Raw genomic sequence first — 20,284 nt, 5'->3', positions numbered from 1 at the left:
AATGACAACACATCCTTTGAGATGAGGGGCCCAAAACTGTTGACAATACTAGTGCGGCCTGACTAGTGTCTTATAAAGCCTCAGCATTAGCTCCTTGCTTTTATATTCTATTCCCCTTGAAATAAACACCAACATTGTTTTTGCCTTCTTTACCACAGACTCGACCTGTGAATTAATCTTCTGGGAGTCTTGCATGAGGACTCCCAAGTCCTTCTGCACCTCTGATGTTTGAACCTTCTCCCCATTTAGATAATTGTCTGCATTATTGTTCCTTTTACCAGAATGCAATGTCATACATTTCCCAACACTGTTTCATCTGCCACTTTTTTGCCCTTTCTTCCAAATTGTTTAAGTCCTGGTGCAATCACATTGCTTCCTCAACACTTCCTACCCCTCCACCTATCATCATATCATTCTTGCCACAAAACCATCAATTCCACTATCTAAATTATTGACAAACAATGTGAAAAGTAGCGGTCCCAATACTGACCCCTGAGGAACACCACTAGACACTGACAGTCAACCAGAAAAGGCCCCCTTTATTTCCATTCGCTGCCATCCAGCCTGTCAGCCATTTCCTGTAATGCCATAGGATTTTATCTTGTTAAGCAGCCTCTTGTGAGGCATCTTATCAAATACCTTCTGAAAATCCAAGTAAATGACATCCACTCCTCTCCTTTGTCCACCCTGCTTGTTAGTTCCTCAAAGAACTCTTAAGAAATTTGTCAAGCAATATTTCCCTTTACATAAACCATGCTGACTTTGACTTATTTTGTCATTAGTTGCCAAATACCCAAAAACCTCATTCTTAATAATGGACTCCAACACTTTCCCAACCACTGAGGTTAGGCTAACCGGCCTATTATTTTGTCACTTTTGTCTTCCTCAAAGAGTGGAGTGACATTTACAATTTTCTAATACTTCGGGACCATCCCAGAATCAAGTGGTTCTTGAAAGATCCTGACCAATACTCTTCACCAACCTCTTTCAGGACTCTAGAATGAAGTCCATCTGGTCCTTATCCACCTTAAGACCTAGCTAATGTATATAAAGCCAAGACTTTTGTACAGTATTGTAGAATTAAGGATCAATAATATAGATTAATGTAGCTATAGACAAATTGACTTTGGACAGCTGGATGCAGAATATGAAGGGCACTTAGAAACTGTCAGCCATACTTCATGTTCCCAAATATTTCCCGGTATGTAATGCTCAGCTTTTAACCAGCCTGTGCACATACCCAATGCACTAACTCAGACAGCAATTCAATTGTCATTGACTTGGCAAGCCTAAATGGTCTGTGGCATTGATCGACATTCAGAGCAAAAGGGAGAGCTGTAGATTTTCTACTGTCATTCTGCAGATGGAATTCTTGATGGCAGAAAGGATTTTCTGTTGTAAGATTTAATGGATCCCTTGAATGATTGCCTGTGGCCAAATCCATTTAGTTCTTTGTAATCACAAGAGATTCTGCAGATGCTGAAGTCCAGAGTAATGTATGTAAAATGCTGGAGAAACTCATCAGGTCAGGCAGCATCTGTGGATAGGAATAAACAGGTGGCATTTTGAGCTGAGACCCATCTCAGGAATAAGAGATCTATATTCTGAGCAAAAAAAAAGCTGTAGATTTCCTACAGGAATCTTGGAGATGTAATTCTTGATGGCAGGAAGGATTAGCAGTCGTAAGATTTAATGGATCCCCTGAATCAGGGTGAAGGGTCTCAACCTGAAACACTGACTGTTTATTATTCTTCTTCCACCATTTTGTGTTACATCTTTCTCCTTTCTGTGTATTTATCAAATAATGTCTTTTATACCCCTTATTTTGTGGGCTGGTATATCTTCCTGTCAAGTATTAAATTACTTCCAACCACCTACTGAGTTGTCTAGGTGCAGAGGGAAAACCTGTACAGCCAGGTATCTCCTACCTTGGAATCTTGTCGTGAGAAAGCATACTTTATGTGTGCACTTGTCCTTTTTCAAAATCCTATTTCCCTGCTCTCATAAGGCTCTGCTGGGATTTTGTGTGTGTGTTTGAGTTTGCTAGTAGCACTGAATTGCTTTATGTTTATCATTTAGGAATGTATATACAACTGAGAGTGATGTGACACGTCTGACAGGACAGTTTTCTCTTTGTGGTTCAATGGTTTTAACATAGCTTTACCTACGTTTACTACCTGTCCTAAATCCACAATGTGAAACTTTCAACCACAGTCAGTTCTTCTACATTCACAATGTTGTTTGTTCATGCATGCCCACATATGCATATCAAAGTATTACTGTATTTTTACACAATTGAAGGAGACTTTTGTAAGCCATAACACCAACACGGTGGAGCATCAGCTGTTCGGCAGAAAACAGAGTGGGAATAAAGGGATCCTATTCTGGCTGGCTGCCAGTTACCAGTGGAGTTCCACAGGGTGTTGGGACCGCTGCTTTTTACGATGTATGTCAATGATTTGGAGTATGGGATTAATGGATTTGTGGCTAAATTTGCTGATTATACAAAGATAGATGGAGGAGTGGGTAGTGTTGAGGAAACAGAGAGCCTGCAGAGAGACTTAGATAGTTTAGGGGAATGGATAAAGAATTGGCAAATGAAATACAATGTCGGAAAGTGTATGGTCATGCACTTTGGTGGAAGAAATAAATGGGCAGGCTATTATTTAGCTGGAGAGAGAATTCAAAATGCAGAGATGCAAAGGGACTTGGGAGTCCTAAAAGTTAACCTCCAGGTTGAGTGGTGGTGAAGAAGGCAAATGCAATGTTGGCATTCATTTCTAGGGGTATAGAATATAAGAGCAGGGATGTGATGTTAAGGCTCCATAAAGCACTCGTGAGACCACACTTGGATTATTGTGTACAGTTTTAGGCTCCTTATTTTAGGAAGGATGTGCTATCATTGGAGAGGGTTCAGAGAAGATTCACGAGAATGATTCCAGGAATGCAAGGGTTGCCATTTGAGGAATGTCTGGCAGCTCTTGGGCTGTATTCCCTGGAGTTCAGGAGAATGAGGGGGGATCTTGTAGAAACATTCTGAATGTTAAAAGGCCTGAACAGATTAGATATGGCAAAATTATTGCCCATGGTAGGGGAGTCTAGGACAAGAGGGCATGACTTCAGGATTGAAGGACGTCCATTTAGAGAAGATGAGGAGAAATTACTTTAGTCAGAGGGTGGTAAATCTGTGGAATTTGTTGCCATGAGCAGCTCTGGAGGCCAAGTTATTGGGCGCATTTAAGGCAGAGATAGATAGGTTCTTGATTAGCCAGGGCATCAAAGGGTAATGGAGAGAAGGCAGGGGAATGGGGATGACTGGAAGAACTGGATCAGCCCATGATTGAATGGTGGAACAGACTCGATAGGCTGAATGGTCTACTTCTGCTCCTATATCTTATGGTCTTACAGTGGTATAATGGTTAGTGCATCACTGTAACATTGGGATTCGCGCCCTGCTGCTACTTTTAAGAAGCTTGTACATTCTCCACATAACCCCGTGGGGTTCCTCCATGGTGTTCTGGTTTCCTCCCACATTCCAAGGTCTTGTGGTTAGAGTTACTAAGTTGTGGGCATCGTACAATGGCACCACATGTGGCGATACTTGAGGACTGTCCAACACAATGCTCACTCATTTGATTTGATGCAAATGAAACATACAGCGAAATGCATCAATGTACATGTGACAAATAAAGCTAATCTTTATCTCTGATCTTTAAACAACTTTCCATCCCAAAAGACGTCCAGCCTGAATAATTGGGAACTTTCTGCAGACTTTTCAGAAAACTTCTACTTCTAGACTTTGTAAACGCTGGAGATTCTGCAGAGGATGGAAATCTGGAGCAACACACACAATGCTGGAGGAACTCAGCAGGTCTGGCAGCATCTGTGGAAATGAATTAACAGTTGATGTTTATTCATTTCCGTAGATGCTGCCTGACCTACTGAGTTCCTCCAGGTGTGTGTGTGTGTGCGTGTGTTACTTCGGGACTTTTCCAATCTCACAGCCACCCTTTGCACATAACTCGCCTCCAAGCTAAAATGCAGGCTAGTATTTCCTGGAGAGAGGAACAAAAAACATCTTTATGTAGTTTTCAAGCCTGCTGAAATAATTAGAGATTCAGGTATACATGTATTGATGTAATGCTAATCACAGTAAAATAATCTGTAGCAACTCAAGGTCACAGGTGTTTTATTTTCTTTCAGAATATACAAAAACTGCCTTATTGGGGGAATGGAAATGGGATCAAAGACCAAGAACAGAAAGGGTGGCATGGCTATGACAACAAGCTGCTGGATATGCAGGGGTTCTTTCTGGCATACGGACCAGGTAACATTGAATACAATATTTTAATTATTATCTGATATGCAAAACAGACTCTACATCAAACATATAAAACTATCCAAGTGATCTGAATTCTCTGAAATTTCCTTGATGTAATGGAATGCATTTTAACAGTCGAGTATGTATTGGAAGAGGGTCAGCATAGAGTGGCGTGTGAAGACAGTTTATAGGCCTGAGAGAAAGGATTTGAGGGTACTTTTGGAGAATTGAAGATAATGCAAAGGAGATTCGAAAGGGAATTGTTAGATTCGGGACTGTTTAATATTATTTCCAGTACACAAATGTAAATGAAAATGAAATAATTGATTCTCCAGATCCTATGCAGCACAAAAAACACAAGATAAAAAAAAATGAAATAGCAAAAACTCTATAACCATATAACAATTACAGCACGGAAACAGGCCATCTCTGCCCTTCTAATCCGTGCTGACACTCACACTCACCTAGTCCCACTGGCCCGCACACAGCCCATAACCCTCCATTCCTTTCCTATCCATATACCTATCCAAATTTACTTTAAATGACAATACCGAACCTGCCTCTACCACTTCTATTGGAAGCTTGTTCCACACAGCTGCCACTCTCTGAGTAAAGAAATTCCCCCTTGTGTTACCCTTAAACTTTTGTCCCCTAACTCTCAAATCATGTCCTCTTGTTTGAATCTCCCCTACTCTCAATGGAAAAAGCTTATCCACATCAACTCGATCTATCCCCCTCATTATTTTAAATACCTCTATCAAGTCCCCCCTCAACCTTCTACGCTCCAAAGAATAAAGACCTAACCTGTTCAACCTTTCCCTGTAACTTAGGTGCTGAAACCCAGGTAACATTCTAGTAAATCTTCTCTGTACTCTCTATTTTGTTGATATCTTTCCTATAATTCGGTGACCAGAACTGTACACAATACTCCAAATTCGGCCTTACCAATGCCTTGTACAATTTTAACATTACATCCCAACTTCTATACTCGATGCTCTGATTTATAAAGGCCAGCATACCAAAAGCTTTCTTCACCACCCTATCCACATGAGATTTCACCTTCAGGGAACTATGCACCATTATTCCTAGATCACTCTGTTCTACTGCATTCTTCAATGCCCTACCATTTACCATGTATGTCCTGTTTGGATTATTCCTACCAAAACATAGCACCTCACATTTATCAGCATTAAACTCCATCTGCCATCGTTCAGCCCACTCTTCTAACCGGCCTAAATCTCTCTGCAAGCTTTGAAAACCGACTTCATTATCCACAACGCCACCTACCTTAGTATCATCTGCATACTTACTAATCCAATTTACCACCCCATCATCCAGATCATTAATGTATATGACAAACAACATTGGACCCAGTACAGATCCCTGAGACACACCACTAGTCACCGGCCTCCAACCTGACAAACAGTTATCCACCACTACTCTCTGGCATCTCCCATCCAGCCACTGTTGAATCCATTTTACTACTTCAATATTAATACCTAACGATTGAACCTTCCTAACTAACCTTCCGTGTGGAAGAAAGACTCGAGAAATACAAATACTTAAGCTAGCTTGTATAGATAGATTGTATGTCCGTAAAGTAACTCTGGGCACAGGAGTGTCTGCACATAGAGTGACTCTGACAGGAAATGATAAAGTAGTGGTTGTGGGTTAGTGGCTGGAGGTGTTGATCAGCCTTGCTGCTTGGGGAAAGGACTGCTTTTAAGTCTGGTGGTTCTGGCAAGGATTCTAAATAGCCTCTTCCCTGCTGGGAGTGGGACAAACATTCCCTGAGCAGGGTGAGTGGGATCTTTCGAGATGTTACTAGTCTTTTTCTGGCACCATTCTGTATATGTGTCCTTGGTGATGAGTAGGTTAGTCCAGTAATGTGTTGGGAAGTTTTGACTACCCATTGTAGAACCTTCCTGCCACTGCTTGTAAGAATGCTCTCTACCTCGCACCTGTAGAAGGACACAAGTATGGATGTGCATGCCCCAGTTCTCTTCAGTCACCACAGAAAGTTGGTGGGCTTTCCTGATTGAGAAGAATGTCTAAGATGGAGTGTCATCCCAGAAAGGTTTATTAGCTCCAGGCAACCTTCTCTCCAACTGTCTGGCTAGTTTTCTGGACTTCTGCCGCAGTTACTGATCTGCTCACCTTGCCTCTACTTCTGATGTCCTTGTCCCAATTAAAACCATGCTCTCCCCCACTCCTTGGTCACCCTTGCTGTTGTCTATGTTTTTAAAAAAAAAAACAGATCCAGAAACAGAAATAATTCTCTGAATTAATCACTTTGAAACTGCTAAACAATGGCATCAGGAGGAAATAATAAACTCTAGAGATTCTGCAGATGCTGGAGAAACTTAGCAGGCCAGGCATCATCTCCCCCAGGGGAATCAACAGTCGGTATTCCAGGCTGATGGCCTTCATCAGGCCTTCATCAGAAACGGAGGGAAAAAGCCAGAATAAGATAGTGGAGGAGGGGAAGAAGCGCACGTGGCAGGTGGGAGAAGGTGGGGGGAAGGGATTAAATGAGAAACTGGGAAGTAAATGCATTCGGCCCTCCTTATTCACGAGGGATTGGTTCCGGGACCCCCCGCAGATACCAAAAAATGCGGATGCTCAAGTCCCTTATATAAAATGTCATAGTATTTGCATATAATCTACGCACATCTTCCTGTATACTTTAACTCATCTCTAGATTACTTATAATACATAATACAATGTAAATGCTATGTTATTAGTTGCTATACTGTAATGTTTAGGGAATATTGACAAGAAAAACTGTACATGTTCCCCTCACTCACAACACAAGCAGCAAATGAACGAGATGCGAGATGAACAATGATCGAACAACGAGTAAAATTTGTAATACCCTGTATAGTAGTTGTTACACTGTCTTGTTTAGGGAATAAGGACACTTTGGAGGAGGCTTAATAATACTGAAGTCAGGAATGAATGAGATGTGAGGCAAATAATGCTCGAACAACAAGTGCTGGAAGAGAACTTCTGGGTTTTCTCAATCCGCGGTTGGTTGAATTCGCGCATGCGGAACTCGCGGATAAGGAGGGCCGGCTGTATAACTGGTTTCAGTGAAACAAAAATACTTGAAGAACAACAAGGTGGCACCAGTGAAACATGGCGACGTGTTGCAGGCAGCTTACTGAACTTCTAAGTTTACTACTTAACAGCGTAGTTGTTAGCCGAAAGCTTTATAATACCAGTGACCCTGGTTGAGCTTCTGCCTCAGTCTGTAAGGAGCTTGTACATTCTCCCTGTGACCACATGGGTTTCCTCTGGGTGCTCTGGTTTCCTCCCACAGCCCAAAGATGTAAATGTCCAATTATCATCAGTGCCTGCAGTACCAGGGGTCCTATCACACTCGATCACTGTTTTGATCACATGGCTGTCCTCCTCCTACCTACATCCTGCATATAGGCAGAGGCTCACGAGCAGAATTCCAGAGAGGACGACAAAGGTGGTCATGGGAAGCAGAGTTGCTATGGTCTTGCTTGGAGTCGGTAGACTGTGTAGGATTCATCAGAGGATATAAACGAATACACCATGGTTGTCATGGACTTCCTGAAACAGTCATCGACGAGTGTGTCCCCACAAAATCATTCAGAGTCTTCCTCAACCAGAATCCCTGGATGAACCACGAGATTCTCAATCTGCTGAGGGCCAGATTAGTGGCTTTCCGGTCTGGTGATCAAGTTAAATACAAAGGGAGCAGAAAGCCATCTCACTTGCGAAGTGGTAATTCCGGACCAAACTTGAATCACTCCAGGATGCTCAACAGTTGTGCCAGGGCTTGAAAGCTGTCACCTGCTACAAAGTGAAACGAGTGGCAAAGGTGACAACAAGGCTTCTCTCTCGGATGTGCTCAATGCCATTTTTTGCTAGATTTGTCCATCGAAACATGGAGGCACCTTCACAAACTCCCACAGCCCCTTACGTCCCTGTGATTTCAATCTCTGAGGTCGATGTGAGAGCATCCTTCAGGTGGGTGAACCCAGGGAAAGCAACTGTCCCAGATGGGGTAGTTGGCCAAGTACTAAAGCTAATCCACTGGCTGGAGTGTTCCCTGATAACTTTACCCTCTCGCTCTGGCAATCAGAAGTACCCACCTGCTTCCAGAAGGCTTCAGTTATACTGGTGCCTGCATGATCTCATTCAGCAAAAGACTGTGTACTTAGACTCCTGTATACTCATATTTATGGCTGTGAGGCTAAGCACAGCTCCAATGCCATGTCTAAACTTGCTTAGGAAACTGCCGTCATTGGCCAAATCAAAAGTGGTAATGAATCAGCATATAGGAGGGAGATTGGAAACCTGGCTGAGTGGTGCCACAACAACAACCCCTCAATCAACTTCAGCAAGACCAAGATGATTACTGATTTCAGAAGGAAACTAGAGGTCCATGAGCCAGTACTCATTGGGGGAATGAGATGTGGAGAGGGTCAGCAACTTTAAATTCCTTGGTATTACCATTTAGAGGATCTATCCTGCGTCTGAAACGCAAGTGCCATTACTAAGAAAGCATGGCAGCACCTTTACTTTCTTAGAAGTTTGGAAAAGTGTGGCAAGTCATCTAGAAAGTTGACATCCTTTTGTAGATGTGTAGTGGAGGACTGGTTCCATCATGTCCTGGTGTGGAAACACCAATGCCCTTGTATAGAAAAAGCCTACAAAAAGTAATGGATATGGCCCAGTCCATCATGGGCAAAGCCTTCCCCACAGTTAAGCACAGTTACATGGAGTGCTGTGGCAGAAAGGCATCATCATCATCAAGGATCCAGGCCACATCCTCTTCTCGTTGCTGCCATCAGGAAGGAGGTACAAGAACCTCAGGACCACACCACGAGGTTCAGGAACTGTCCTTACCCCTCAAACATCAGGGTCTTGAACCAGTGTGAATAACTTCATTCAATTTAACTCGTACCAGCATTGAACTGTACCCACAGCCAATGGACTCACTTTCAAGGACTCTTCATCTCATGTTCTTGACATTTATTGCTTACTAATTTATTATTATTTTTCTCTTTCTGGTTTGTATTTGCACAGGTTTTTTTTGCACAGTGGTTGTTTGTCTGACCTGTTGCGTGACCGTGTTTCTTGTATTTAATACAGTTGCCCTCAAGAAAATCAATCTCAGGGTTGTACATAGTAACTTTGAACTTTAAGACCAGCAATATTCTGCCCATGTGATTTATTTTTTCCTTTTTCCCTTTATAATCTGTCTTTGGTAGCGGTTGGAACCCACACAAGCAGAGGTAAATTTCCTTTCTGACCAACTGCAGTTTCAGTGCCTACAGTACAGTTGAGAGATTCCATAAAGGGATAGCAATATATTGCTATGTATCGGATTTCTTTGTTTATGTACACAGATCCTCCCCACGAACAAATGCCTGATAGACCTGATAGAGGCGTATAAGATGATGAAAGGCATTGATCGTGTGGATAGTCAGAGGCTTTTTCCCCAGGGAAGTAGGTACAGAGGTGTCAGGGGCAAGTTTTAAAAAAAATATGTATGCAGAGAGTGGTGAGTGTGTGGAATGGGCTGCCAGCGACAGCGGTGGAGGCAGATACGATAGGGTCTTTTAAGAAACTCCTGGATAGGTACATGGAGCTTAGAAAAATAGAGGTCTATGGGTAACCCTAGGTAATTTCTAAAGCAAGGACATGTTCAGCCCAGCATTGTGGGCTGAAGGGCCTGTATTGTGCTGTAGGTTTTCTATGTTTCTAAATGCCTGACTACTGCACTACAAGCAGTTGGTGGACCTGTGGAATGGATTTGCCAGCTGCTGTGAAGCTGCAGGCAATTGTTCTTGACACCAGCTGGAAATTTGTCAAATTGAATTATAAAATATATTCTAGTTAACACTTTGTCCATCCTGTAAATCCTATCTACAGTCGCACTGTCTGGTCCAGCAGATGTATCCTTTCTAAAAACTGTCAGTAGAATTTAAAACCATGTCTTTTGAAGAAAAAATTTCATTATTAAGCTCAAGCTAAATTAATTAATGTCAGCTTTATTATTAACAATAGGAAAAGAGACGATTTAAAATGCTTTTGCAGGCTGTCTATTCCAATGGGATGACCCAGCTCTGCAGGCATTTTCTACCATGTGTGAACTTTGTTCAACAACACATTTCCAACTTGCAGGCTGTTCAGATTACAAACAGACTTCAAGACCAAGAACTTTGTAACTAGGAGAGGTCCTGTATGCTAGAGGACTTCGATTTGGGACAGTTATTTCAGAAGACTTGTGCTGCTGCAGTTCATTTTGTAGATGGAACATAACTCTGAATTGCCAATGAAGGAGGGAGCAAATATTTTGAGTGGTGCCAGTCTAGTGGACAATTTTCTTCTGGATGGAGTCAAACTCCTTTAAGCATTGCTGGAGTTACATAAATCATGATCCTGACATGGTTTGTCAATGGTAGAAATGGTTTGGGTGTCAGGAGATAGAAAGGAAATACCATCAAAAATCAAAATGCTTGGATTGGGTGAATATGGAGAAGATGTTTCTATAGTGGAAGAGTCTAGGACCAGAGGGCACAGTGACAGAATAGAAGGTCATTCCTCTTGAACAAAGATGAGGAGGAATTTCTTCAGCCAGAGTCTCTGGAATTCTTTGGCATGGATAGTTGTGGAGGCTATATTTAATATCATTGGCTATATTTAAAATGGAGTTTGATAGGTTCTTGATTAATAAGGGCAAAGTTTACAGGGAGAAGGCAGGAGAATGGGGTTGAGAGGGATAATAAATCAGCCATGATAGAATGGCAGAGCAGACTCAGAGACCCTAATGGCTATATTGTGCTCTATTTTTATAGTGTTATAGTCTACTTTGATAAATTTCCTCCTTAATTAAAAAGTAGATTTTTCTTAAATATTATAAAATATGTTGATAATGGCCAACACTTCAACATAAGTTTCAAACTAATCTGTATTATTTGTTTAGATTTCAGAATAAACCAGAAGGTTCCCGCGATTAGGGTGGTTGACGTCTATAACCTCATGTGTCATGTTGCTGGAATCAAGCCATTGCCAAACAATGGTTCCTGGAGCCACGTGGAGTTAATGCTGAGAAACAAGGCCATTGTGACCCTCAGAGCAGAAGCTGGTATCATCATGATGACAGTAACACTTGCTTGGATGCTTTTCTAATGTTTTTAAGTCCTTTCGGTGTTTGTTATTTTAATTAAAATGTTGGCCAAGATTGTTGTACAGTATTTGGTTATTCTTCAATTTGCTTCTAACATTGAATTTTGTAATGAAACTTTGCACCTGTATTTCTTTAAAATTATATTTTTGGGGCAAAGGCATATTTTAAGACTTCAGTACAAACATTAGTCATTGAACACTACAGCCAAGAATTAGGCCTTTCAGCCCATCTAATCCTTGCTGATCTATTAATCTCTCTAGTCCCATCGACCTGCACCAGAATCATAGCCCTTTGTACCTCTCCCATTCATGTACTTATCCAAAGTTCTCTTAAATGTTGAAATCAAACCCACATCCACCATTTCCATTGGAATTTCATTCCACACGTACACATCCTCTGAGTCAAGAATTTCTCCTAAATGTTCCCTTTAAACATTTCACCTTTCACCCTTAACCTCCAATTGTAATCTCACCCAACCTTAGTGGAAAAAGCATGCTTGCATTTACCCTATCTAATTGTTTAAGAAGCATTACTGAAAATAACGTAAATGATTACTTAGTTGCTTACTGGGATGAAGATGGCTGCATTTAAGGGTTCCCTTTCAAGGTTGAAAATTTGCATTGTGATTATGCCATAAGTACTCTTGCTGTGAAGATCACTCCTCTTGATACCAGTTCACGTGGAGTTGATTATGATAATGGTTCAGCTGTATCTCAGGTGGGATGCACTCACCGTTAAGACCATTGGTTCAATCTTACTCCAGAGACTTGAGGACAAAGTTAAAACTGTGCTTTTAGAGCAGGGCTGAGAGAGAGAGAGCTGTACTCTGTGGTGCAGCAAATCATAAACACCTGCTTTTTGCAAATGCTGGAAATCTTGAACAACATACACAAAATGCTGGAGGACCTCAGCAAATCAGGCAACACCTATGAAGAGGGGTGTGGTGGGAAGTGAGAAACTTCAAGGCCAAGTATGTAAGGGCCCTTATGGATCATTCCAACAGCAACTGACCTAAACACCAGGTACTCTGATCCGATGGCATTGACAGCACCAATGTGAAGCTACACCCAGAGGAGGTCATTTCAAGGAAAAAGACAATAGGTACACCACCTTCTGAATGGGCAAACCAGAAAAGAAGCATCGTCTTCACAGAGCAACAACACAAAAAAAAAGAGCTATCTGTTGTCTCTCTACAATACTATCGAGTGTTTTATGAACCTTCTGCTCAGTTCAGATATGTTGGGATTGGGTTGGTATTGGAGAAGATTACCAGTCAGACAGAGAAAATAAGTTCAAGGATAGGTTCATGGTTTTCTTGATGAACTGCAACATCCCAATAAATTCCTTTATTCCCACTTGCTGCCTCCTATCAATCAGCCAATGCTCTAACCATGCCAGTAACTTTCCTGTAAAACCATGAGCTCTACCTTGGTAAGCAGCCTCATGTGTGGCACCTCATCAACGGCCTTCTGAAAGTCCAAATGTACAACATCCACTCTATCCCTGTGTCGCTCCACTTTATCTATCCTACTTGAGTGTGCCTTTTCAGGGTGGTTCAACAATCTGATGATCACAAGTGCAAAGAAACTTATTACAGTTACCCTGGCAAGGGATTTCTAGAGAAACCCGAAATCCTAATTTATGCCCCTTCAAGTAAACTGTGCATAAAGAAATCAAACTCACCTTAAAGATGGCAGGTGTTTTTGGAATTTAGTATAGCAATGAATGCTTCAATTTTAAGACCATTCAATAGAATTCACTCCTTCACCTCAACTCCAGAACACATCTCAGAAATTGAAACAACAATAAATGGACTGAACGCAGCCAAAACACTGATGGGTTTCTTGCATAAAGTTTTTCATTCTGAACCGAATGTCAGTATTGTTGAAACAATTCCTCCATGCACAGCAACTGAGTGAAGAGACATTTGAGTGTCTCTGGTCATCTGTTTTGGTTGCTCTGCCTGCCTTCAGTTACCCAGGCTAAACTCTGAGGAGCTGTTGAGTATTGTTGCCCTTTGTCTTACTTGAGAGGTTCCTCATGCAAGGTTCTAAAAAAAAGAATTTCTTAAAAAAAAGAATTTCTTGTTCTAATTATAGCCCCTGACGTGTTGAAACTTAATTTTCACACAGAGCATCTGCATTCATTTGACCTGGACAGAGAGGGCAATTTACTCTTGCCATGTCCCATGTGGGCAAGTGTTCTGCTTCAGCTCGTCTAATTGTTCCATGATGAAGATCAGGCTGCCAACATTCATACCTGACTGTGCCTCCAGAAAGCTGAGATATTTCTGTTATGAGTGCCAGCGTTTGGGCTGGCAATTCCCAACCCATACCTGCATTTATTAAACCCAACTAACCTGTACTCTATAAACTGATCGTGATGTTATTCATCTGAAAAAAGCCCAAACCCTAGCTGGCTTTCCAGAGCCCTCCCCAGTCTAGAATCTGTGGAAGGAGCATCAACACTAACATATGACTTCTTTACCTTTTTATTATCCTGTCCTTCTGATAAATCAGGAGCTGGTAACATCTTGCTAACTTTGCCATGTCATGTCCTCTGAACATCTGCTGATGTTCAGCTTGGAGACATCTCTGGTGACATCACAGCTGATAGAGCCACTACCTCACAGATCCAGTTCTGCCGTTGGGTGCTGTCTACATTGAGGTAACACCTTCTCTTCTGTTACTGCATAGGTTTCAGGAAAGCACAGCAGTGTAGCTGATAAACCTGCTGCAGTGATGCAGGGTCAATCCAGTGAGGAATTTGCACATTCTCCCTGTGTCTGCCTGGGTTTCCACTGGGTGCTCCAGTTTCCTTCCATATTCAAAGCCATGCAGGCTGATTAGGTTAAATGATCATTGTACATAATCACAATGGTGCAGGTGAGTGGGTAGAATCAGATGAAGTTGATGGGAATGTGGCAAGAATTAAATGGGATCAGTGTAGGGATAGGTGTAAATGGGTGGTCTTCTGTTTCTGAATGAATGTGGTCACTCAAACTTACCTACTAAATGAGACTTCAACCTCTGCCCATCATCAGTGATTGACACACAAGCAAAACAGACATTGATCAAAACTACTCACCGTGGTTTCAGACACAAGGTACATCTGAAATTGAAATGCCAATATAACTGTTATGTTCCTACACTGTGGTGAAACCCTCCTCCTTCCAACATACATGGTGGGAAAGGTGCTAATTCAAACACTTAATATAAGTATCTGCCTAAAATTGAAGAGTTGCTGAGAAAAGGCATGAAGGGTTCTACATTCCCTTGACCAATCTCTAATGTCCTCTCTGGTCTTGAATTACTAAGGGTATCCAAGACTGTTTTATCAATATGTAATGTGTTTACTCTTAATGGATAAAAATTATTTAAATTTATACATGATCTGGGTTGATATTGCGACAACTGAGTCTATTTTACCAATCAAATTTACAAGGTGATACTTTGTCATGATTAAACTATTGAAAAATGAACTTTTAAAAAATAATAGCTGGCAAGAAAGAATGAATAAATTGTCACAAAATGTATCATAAAATGTTTGTATTAGTCAGTTGAATTAAATACATATATTTGCACAATGAATTTTGATTTCATATTTCATTTTCTCAAAAGGAGCACAAGCCTTGAAATTGGATTTCACTCATTTCTAGTGCTTTATACTGCAAGTACATTCCACACTAACTTAATTTTTTTTAATCTATGTTCTTTTTTCTGTATTTTAGATCTGGTTTTGCAGAATGAGAAAAAGTCAACTGACTGAGTCGTAGTTAAGGGTTGTTTAGAGAATAAAAATAATAGAATTTTAAAATATTGGATATGATTTAATAATTGGCTTTAGTTCTTTGAAAATTATGTTGTGGCAGTTTATAAAAAGTTCAAAGTAAATTATCAAAGTACAAATACTGTATGTTACCATATTTTTAGGCATTTACAATAAATACAAAGAAAAACAATAGAATTGATGAAAAACCACCAATGTGGAAAAGATAACAAACAGTTCAAATACAAAAAAAAATAAAAAACAAAATAGAGAACATGAGATGAAGAGTCCTTGAAATTGAGCCCATAGGTTGTGGGAACAGTTCAGTGCTGGGGTGAGTGAAGTTATCCTGTCTGGTTCTGGGGCCTAATGGTTGAGGGGTAATAACTGTTCCTGAACCTGGTGGTGTGGGACCTGAGGCTCCTGTATCTCCTTCCTGATGGCAGCAGTGAGAAGAGAGCATGGCCTGGTTGGTGGGTGCTTGAATCAGCAATAGCCAATAATTTTAAAAAAACTAACACATTGCTTCTAGTTAATATACATTCCTTTAATACATTAAAAAGCAAAAATGGCCCAGATGTGGCTATCATAAGAAGGTAAATGAAGTATTAAACCAAATAATTAAACTTGTGAATTGGAAAGCTTCAGCATTCAGCAAAGGAGGACCAAAACACTGATAAAGTAGAAAAGTAATAGATGTATTTGGTGCAAATCCAGATCAGATAATTGTTTCATAAATGATGGAAATCATTCCTTTCTTGGAATTTCAATTCTTGCTGATGAGATTGGTCATATTTTCAAATTCTTAACTTAGTGAAATTACAAATTCTGTTTAGATCTTCCAGGGTCATCTATAGTTTAGATACAAGTTAAGCTTTGGCTCAGATTAGATGAACAGCTGTGTTCTGGCTCTGATGGCCTGGTCAGTAAGGCAGATGAATAGCAAATGGAATTCAATCTGAAGTAGTATGAGGAAAGGCAAAAGAAAGTATGATAAAGTGGCAAAATATTGAGTGCTACAATTTCTCATTATTGAGTTGAACTAAAGGACCTTGATTTCACTCTTCGGTTGAGTATATTTTGTGGAAATTGGAAGATATCTGAGAAGTTTCCGGACAGTGTGTAAGAAACAGTTAATTCTGTTTCTTTTCTACAGGTGCTGCCTGAGTAACGAATATTAAATTGATTTTGTAGCTTACGTCCACAAATCTTTAAAAGAAGTGGAACTGTTCAGTAAGATGGTTAGAAAGTTGTGTAGTCTGCTTTACTGTATCAGTTGGGTGGCAAACTACAAGAGTGGGGATTAGGGGTATGCTAAAACATTACAATTTGAAATAGCAAAAAAACTAAATAAATTAGTGCAAAAAGTGGGCAAAATAATGTGGTAGTGTTCTTGGGCCATTCAGAAATCTGATGACAGAGGGGAAGGAGCTGTTGCTCAAACATCGAGTATGCTTTTTCAGACTCCCATGCCTCTTCTCCAATGGCAGTGTTGAAATGAGGGCATGTTCTGGGTATGAGGCTCCCCTATGATGGATGCTGACTTCCTGAGGCATTGACTTTTGAAAGTGTCCTTGATGGTGGGAAGCTTGTGCCCTTGGTTGAATCTACAACCCTCTGCTGTTCTTTACAATCCTATGCATTGGTACCGCCGTACCAGATGGAGATGTAGAGTTAGAATGCTTCCATGGTACATCTGTAGTAGTTTGCATGAGTCTTTAGTAATATTATTTCGAATCTCCTTCAACTTCTAATGAAATATAGACATTTGCGTGCCTTTTTCATAATTGCATCAATATGTCGGGTCCAGGATAGATCTTTATATGATGACACACATGAACATGAAGCAGCCCACTTTGAAGGTGTCAGGACTGCTATGAAGAAAGCTTAACTAAGGTTGTTATTCTTTGCAAACAGAGGAGGTTTAGGGGAGACTTAAGGAGTACAAAACTTGTGAGAATTGTTTGTGCAGTAAATGGCAGAGAGATCCCAGCAGCGTAGACTTACTGGCAAAAAGATTAGAAAAATAAGAAGGAAAAAAACGTGGAGTGTAAGAGTTCTGAAACTCACTGCTGAAAGGATGGTAGAGGGAGAAACTCGCACTACATTTGGAAACCCTTTGGAGGGATTATGATTTGCAGGGCTACAGGCTTAATGTGACAAGGTGAGATTGGGCTGGCAGGTTCCTTTACAGATGGGATGAATGGTCACCTCTGATCCATCAGTTTTCTGTACTGGAGAAGAAGCGGCTTAGCATTTCATTAATCTTTAAGGAAAGGGGTGTAGGACAAAAAGGAGTGCTCCCTGTTAGAGGTCAATGATCAGAAATAGTGATGTACTGGAAATTTCAATTGAAATAAATTTGAGATTGTGTTATAACCATTTTGATATTTACATACTGCAAAACAATTAAAACCAGTATATATCCAAGCAACTGGAAAGGCAGCTAATGGACCCTCTATATTGTTAATGAACCTCCTTAATGCAATAGAGGTGATGGTGCAAATGTGCAAAAGGGACTGTTCACAGGATACTGACATGGGATACAGTAACATTTTGATTTTTTTCCATGGCACAGGAAATTTATTTTGGTTGTTGACATAAATCAGATATCGTTTCACTGGCTAATTCATCCTTTCAGCCATTCACCATTGAACCACTCCCTCATCCCCACTCCTCATCTCCAAAGCTAAATTCTACCTCCATCCCCCAATGAGTTCAATAGGAGAATTGTTTCCTTCACCAATCGTTTCTGCACGTGAACCCCCACCACACCATGGTACAAAGATTGGTGCAGTTGTTGATAGTGTGGAGGGTAGGCACATGCTGTACGTGAAATGATCCGAGAAATGACAGATGGAGTTTAATCTAGATAAATATGAGGTAATGCAATTCAGGAGCATAATTGAGACTGGGATATAGTCAATGAATGGTAAAGTCTAAGATGTATGAAGAACAGAGGGACTTTGGAGTACAAGACCATAGATCTTTGAGGGTGTCAGCACAGGTTAGTAAGTCAAATGGGACATTTGCCTTAGTTAGCAGGGACAATGAATTCAAGATCAGGGAGGTGATGCATTGGTCAGACCTAGAATGGAGTTCTGTAGGAACGTGAGAGTAGAGAGGGTGCAGAGGTTCATCAGGCTGCGGCATGGAATGGAACATTTCAGTCAAGAGGAGAGGCAGAATGGGATAGGTGTGCTTTGTCTGAAGTGCAGGAGGTTTAAAAAAGTATTTATTATCATTATTATCAAAGTACATATATGTCACCATATAACTGAGATTAATTTTCTTTCAAGCAGACTTCATAAATCTATAGAATTTTAACCACAACAGAATTATTGAAAGACCACCCAACTGGGATATTCAACCAGAGTGCAGAAGATAACAAACTGTGCAAATACAAAAAGAATTAATAATAGTAAATCAATAAACAATAGATACTGAGAATATGAAGAGTCTTTGAAAGGGAGTCCATTGAGAACATTTCAATGATAGGGCATGAACTTCAGTGAAGTTAGCCCCTTTTGTTCAAGAGCATGATGAGTGAGGGGTAGTAACTGTGCCTGAACCTGGTGGTGTGAGTCCTGAGGCTCTTGTACCTTCTTCCTGAAGGCAGCAGTGAGAAGAGAGCTTGACCTGGGTAGTAGGGGTCCCTGATGATGGACCCTCCTTTTCTGTGATAGTGTTTCATGTAGAAATGCTCAATGGTTGGGAGGGCTTTTCCTGTGAAGGAATGGGCTACCTCCATTATTTTTTGCAGGAGTTTTCAAGGGTATTGGTGTTTACATACTAGGCTACGATGCAGCCGGTCAATATACTTTCCACTACACATGTATAGAAATTTGTCAATGTTTTAGATGTCATGCCAAATCTATGCAAACTCCTAAGGAAGTAGAGGTGCTGCCATGCTTTCTTCATAATTATTGTCTCTTATGTTGCTTGATTTAACTTTATAAGAGATGATAGTATTCAAGCCCTATCACAACTGTCGAGCATCCTTTGCTGATTCAAGTGTGGTCTGGAATTGCCACTTCGCCTGCAAGACAACTTTCCAGACATCATACCTAGGAAGACTGAATGATCTTATGGGGACACACTCATCTACAGCCATTTTAATAAAGCCCGTTACAACCATGGTGTATTCATTGCAATCCACAGACGAGTCCTTTAACACTGCTCAGTCTACTCAATCAAAGCAATCCTGTAGGCGCTCCTTTGCCTCCCACAACCACCTCTTTGTTGTCCTAATCTCTGGAGATTGTTCTTTGGCCACTGCCTGTATGCAGGTAGGAGGACAGCCAAGTTATTAGATTTCCCAAAGTGCAGTCTGGGCATGGAACATCAGGCATTCCTTATCTTAGTATAACCTGTATGTTGGTGCTGCAGGTTATATGCTAATGGTAACTGGGCAGGGGTTTCTTCAAACAAGGCTGGTTGCAGTCTCCAATTATGATTTGAAATGCATTGTGATGGACTGTTTCTCGTTTGGAGATGGCATCATGAGGTATAGCAAGTGCTTGATTATAGTTAGTGTGATGTGATTGAGACATTTCCATTCAAAGAATGGTATTGGCAATGTACTGCCAGAGAAACGGGTGAAAATAGAGTCACTACCCGTTTTTCAGAAATGTCTACATATTTGCTCAAATTGCCTAGGCCTAGAAGCTTTGCCAAATACTGGAAGATGGCACTGATATGGATGGGTGCCCATTGGTTGATGTGCATGTATTGGGCTGAAAGGCCTGACTCCAGCTGTATGTCTTTTTAGCTCCATGAAGATTCCACTTATAGGATCATTTTGCCTCCCTACCAACCATGGTCTCTGTTTCAACCCTCTCCCCACCATCTGTTCTCACCACCCCATATCTTCAAACTTCCCCTCCATCTCATCTTGATTCAGTCCCTAACTGGGCTATTCTTTCAATCACAAAACTCTGGACTCCAAATGCAATAAAATTTATGTGCTGTACCCATCCATGAAACTGGTGTAGACTCCCAGTACCGCTTATTTGGGGAAATGC

The 20,284-nt window shown here is 40.9% G+C and overlaps 1 protein-coding gene across 1 annotated transcript in view; it reads left to right on the top strand.

Moving 5' to 3' along the window:
- enpp6 (ectonucleotide pyrophosphatase/phosphodiesterase 6) overlaps nt 1–15,082 on the top strand; it is a 56,828-nt gene extending 41,746 nt beyond the window's left edge. The window contains exons 7-8 of the mRNA XM_073048107.1: nt 4,204–4,327; nt 11,289–15,082. Of these exons, the coding sequence (XP_072904208.1) occupies nt 4,204–4,327; nt 11,289–11,494 (330 nt within the window). The 3' untranslated portion in view covers nt 11,495–15,082. The remainder of the gene's footprint in view (nt 1–4,203; nt 4,328–11,288) is intronic.
- Nucleotides 15,083–20,284: the final 5,202 nt, after the last annotated feature.

This window comes from Hemitrygon akajei, chromosome 6 (genome assembly GCF_048418815.1).
Source record: "Hemitrygon akajei chromosome 6, sHemAka1.3, whole genome shotgun sequence".
In the NCBI taxonomy this organism is placed as follows: Eukaryota; Metazoa; Chordata; class Chondrichthyes; order Myliobatiformes; family Dasyatidae; genus Hemitrygon; species Hemitrygon akajei.
The sequence above is the reverse complement of the archived record's forward strand: the minus strand, read 5'-3'. Positions and strand labels throughout refer to the sequence as shown.